The sequence below is a fragment of the Morus notabilis genome, unplaced genomic scaffold (assembly GCF_000414095.1).
Source record: "Morus notabilis unplaced genomic scaffold, ASM41409v2 Scaffold629, whole genome shotgun sequence".
NCBI classification, from domain to species: domain Eukaryota; kingdom Viridiplantae; phylum Streptophyta; class Magnoliopsida; order Rosales; family Moraceae; genus Morus; species Morus notabilis.
The window spans coordinates 110,857-115,182 of NW_010363794.1; the positions used below are offsets into that span (position 1 = coordinate 110,857).

Here is a 4,326-nt window from a genome sequence, read left to right on the forward strand (position 1 = left end):
CAACATCAGTAGCAATCTAAAAACACTATTAATCACTAAAAATAGCACTTTTTAAAGCGCTAGGACAGCGGGCGCTATTATAAGTCTTAAGAAAACATAACGTCTCAATATAGTTAAAGAAAGCGCTATAGAATTGAAATATTATAGCGTTTAAGACAAGCTATTTTCATCCTATTACAGCTCTTTAACATAGCTATGATACAGATTAATAACTTTTTTTCCTTATTATATTCATACTCTTGTAACTTTTTAAAATTATTATTGATATCCTTTTCAATTCATGCAAATAAATGGTAATTCTGAAATATGTGATATATCTAAATAGGAACATTCAAATTAAAACATAAAAACATTTAACATATTAATTGTTATCAGTATCTACCAAGCTAGCAATAAAATTACATCTACAACATAATTCATACAATGTCCAAAACCTTAACATTCAAAACAAGTAAAGAAAACAAAGAAGTCATCTCCAAAACGTCTAAGTGCAATGGTGAATTAAATCCTTCCATCTTGACAAAATGCTTCAACAAAAAAGTCATCTCCACTGTTTAACCTGTAAAAAAGTGATCCAATATCAAAACAATAATCTAACTCAACTAAAACTTTTACCATTTAACTTGTAAATAAAGTAAGGACTAGTTACACTATTCACAACTACATAGCCACATCCACATATGTTTTGCAATGAGTTAGAAGAAACATAGCTTCAATGATGCACTAGACAAAAATTTAGTGTCAAATTTGTATTAAAAACTACTTAATTGCATTAAAAACTACCAATTTGTTGCTAAATCTAACCTGTTCAAGAAAGATTTGTGACGGACGTGAAGAGTGCAAGGCTTTTCCCCGTTCTTACTCTTACAAGAGGCCACAAAATTTAAGATTTTTTTACGGCACTGCAGCAATCAACATCAAAATTCATTTAAACCGTAGGCAATTTAGAAAATTGGCTACCAAAAAAAAAAAGATCAAATCGTAAAGAAAAATAAGAAGAAAGAAAGGAAAAAACCTAGTGACAACTCCTGCAGAAAACCGTTCAGCAAAGTAAAGCAAAACAAAATAGCAAAAGAGCAAAGAAAACCCAAACCAAAACAAGCAAATTAGCAAAACCAAAACTAATCATAAATATAAGCCTCTGCAAATCAATTCCATTCCAACAAATCCTCCAAATCAAACGCATAGTTACACCCCTCAAAGAAAACCAACCTATTATTCGCATCTTGGCACCTAGAGATCACTTTCTCCGGTGACATATCCCCCTTGTTCAATTTCGCACATAGTAGGCTTAGAAATGTGTAATGGCCCTCATCGTCTCCTTATGAAGCATTATCCTAGACTATGACATAGTTTGCTACCAAGGTTTAGCATCACTTTAGCATAATGTAAAGTTCTCACTTCACTTTCAATAAGCCAATTCTCCATATAAGGTCACTTATGAACATAGTTTATACACCAATATGCCAAGAGTTTTTGCATAAACCGGCAACCAACAATTATCACACCATTGAAAATCACTCGACATAAGGATCCACGGCCTCCAAACACATATTAATCATGGCATTTAAATTTCATACCATAAGCGGCCATGTATATATTTTTTATGTAAGGAATGTGTGGTGGCCTTAAGGCTCCACGTATGGAGCAAACTTCATAGGCAATGACAATTACGCTACTAAGATTTAGCTAACTTCAACATATTGGTGGGGATGACCGTTAGAGTGAAGCAAAGCATACTTACCAAGGAGTTTTAAACTGAAAAGGTTTAACAATATTCCAAGTGAAATAGTATATACCAGCAACACATTGTTGTCATAACTTCAAATATCACTCGACATAATGAACTAGGCCATAATACACAAATTAAACATCATAGCCACAGTGTATATGTACCTGGTCAAAAATTGAACTAGGCCATAATACACAAAAGGTCATGATAAAATAATAGAGGTAAGACCTCTGAAAATTAAGAACCCTACCTGGGAAAATTCAGTGGCATCCTCCGAAAGTCCAAGATTATGCTTTCTCCGAATAAGACCAGCGGGACTACTAATACAACTTTGTACTCCTTTGTGACCTCTCAAGCTATTAAATGGTCTAGGATGGTGACACCTTGATATTATGACTCTCAAATCCTAGAATCCAAGAATCAGCTTGCTCTTTGTCCTTGCATATCTATATAGGAAAAGTCGAAAACAAAAATGCTCAATTTGTAGCTGATGAAATGAATATGTTACTTAAACTCTGGTTTATATAAGGCTCAATTTTTCAAGAGAAAAATCCTACTTGTGAATGTTAAATTATCTATAACTAAATGACATGAGAAATGAGATTGTTTGATTCTCTGTTTGTTTGTTAGCGTGCTCAAATCATAAAGTAATAGCAGTGTGAACACATATTATCCCTGCTGACTACACCAAGTATGCGCCTTTAACTTTACGCATTAAGTCTTGTGCTTTTTGCTGAAACCAAAGCAAGATTTTCCGGCTTAATCAGTGTAAATCAAAAGTAACAATTAGGGTGAAGTGTAAGACTTGTTACACCAACCGTTTAATGTTTGCTTACAAAGTTTCCGTATCTAAGAAATTAGTTTTTCATGAAATTGTGCATGTTGGATGACATCAAATTGGATGTTTGACTAACAAAATGATCTGCTAGTACTACACCAAAATAATATGTCTCATGATTAACTCACAAAGAGTCTTCTTAATTCTTGAATTGTAACATGCCTACCGTAGAAAGCCGGAAAGGACAAAACTTGGGCTTCCCCTTCTTCCACATTTCAAAAGATATGCACCCTTCTTTATGGAAAGTATTGCCTGCAGATTCAGAAACAAATTCTTTTAGAGAAAAAGATAAAAGAAAGAAAAGCAAAGCAAGGTCCATTCTCATGAATAATATTCATGATTAGCAAAAGTTTATATTATGATGATATATAAACAGCATCGATTCTCAATATTGGCAACCAAATTGTTCCGAAAATTTAGAGAGTTTCTCATGTAATTTACATGTAAATACTAACCTTGATTGACAATTGCAGAAAAAGATCAAAGTCCAAAATCACTCATACTCTGTTTCCACACATTTGTTAAGAAAGCGCAAAAAAAAAAAAAAACATAAGACAGAAACTACAAGAAACGCCCTTCATATTGCAACAACTATTTAAAATCAATATCACAAGCAATCAGATCTACCGAAACTACGGATTGGGAAATCAATAACATAAAAGATTAACAAAAATTTCCTTCAAAATCACAAGCAATCAGATCTACGGATTGGGAGAAAATATGCACAAACGCAATCCTCAGGACGTTTTTTGTTTTTGCCCTATAACTGAAACCAATGGACTGAAACAGAAATCCGCCATTAAAACACAACGTCGAATGAAACGAAGAGAATTACCAAATTTCTAATTAGGTACAATCGAAAGCCCGAATCTTTGGGGGCGAACCTGTTCACGAGAAGAAGGAGATGCAAAGGGGAAGCAGAGGCAAGAAGGCGTAGGACTGCTCGTACTCGTAGCCACACTGGGCAATCCGGATGAAGTAGACGCTGTCCCAGACGATGCTGGACTCGATTGCGGACGCCAAAGAAGGCGCTGCTCTTGAGGCGGCGACGAGGTGGGGTTGGTAAGGCAATTAGGGTTGAGCGGCGCGAAGGTGTCATAGAGGCTTCGAGTGAAAGAAGAGGGCCTCAGGGCTTTTTCCTTTCGGTGACTAAAAAGCCCTAAGAGTGGGAATTGTTCCAAGTTGAAACTTGTGGAGAAGCGGGCAGAGCAAGAAAATCTCTCATGTTTGGTTCACCGCGTGAGAAGAGTTTAGTAAGTAAATGGGATTCGACAGATTAGGGGAAGAGGCGAATGAGGTTTTTTTTTCTCATGTTCAGTTCGTATGGGATTCGGTAGAGTGGTGGAAGAGGGGAAAGCCAAATCAGACCAAAAAAAAAGAGGGAGGAGCGGGAGTTTTAAAATTTCCGCGAAAAAGGGGAGTGAGAATTTTGAGATTTAAAAAAATATATTTTCACTACCCGCCCAATATCAATCTAACGTGTACATTAATATATATTTTAAATATATATACAATAAACCAGCTAAAATTTCATGAACTTTTAATATAAATATATATAAATATTATAACTATTTATAAACGCTATTATATATAGACGATATAACGTTTTTTTAAAAACGCAACTAACCGTTATAAAAAGTCTATTATGGTGTAGTGTAAGTTCATATTATTAGGGAAAAATGTATAATTTTTAATGGTAAATTCTATATATATATTTGGTAAATTCAAGATTTATCAAGTTCGTATTAATAGTAAA

General features: G+C 34.5%; 1 protein-coding gene across 2 annotated transcripts; it reads right to left on the bottom strand.

The window, feature by feature from the left end:
• Nucleotides 1-489: 489 nt before the first annotated feature.
• Nucleotides 490-3,854, bottom strand: LOC21397482. Of its 2 annotated transcripts, XR_002902792.1 has the most exons (4): nucleotides 2,737-2,805; nucleotides 1,983-2,178; nucleotides 805-902; nucleotides 490-559 (listed from the first exon to the last, which is right to left on the bottom strand). XR_002902792.1 is itself a non-coding variant. In XM_024170062.1 (3 exons), exons 1-3 carry the CDS (start codon nucleotides 3,667-3,669, stop codon nucleotides 2,139-2,141), a joined length of 390 nt encoding a protein of 129 aa, XP_024025830.1. In that variant the 5' UTR covers nucleotides 3,670-3,854; the 3' UTR covers nucleotides 1,949-2,138. The 2 variants fall into 2 exon arrangements, 1 of the variants encoding a protein (XP_024025830.1); XM_024170062.1 differs by lacking the exons at nucleotides 490-559; nucleotides 805-902 and adding an exon at nucleotides 3,406-3,854 and having other exon boundaries at nucleotides 1,949-2,178; nucleotides 2,737-2,822.
• Nucleotides 3,855-4,326: the final 472 nt, after the last annotated feature.

What these genes read in the sequence shown, in the direction of transcription:
- LOC21397482 (XM_024170062.1), bottom strand. Translation starts at nt 3,669, where the DNA reads ATGACACCTTCGCGCCGCTCAACCCTAATTGCCTTACCAACCCCACCT. An exon ending in TGTACCTAATTAGAAATTTG is followed by an intron (nt 2,823 to 3,405) that starts GTAATTCTCTTC and finishes CTGAATCTGCAG; the next exon opens with GCAATACTTTCCATAAAGAA. An exon ending in GTCCTTTCCGGCTTTCTACG is followed by an intron (nt 2,179 to 2,736) that starts GTAGGCATGTTA and finishes TTTCCTATATAG; the next exon opens with ATATGCAAGGACAAAGAGCA.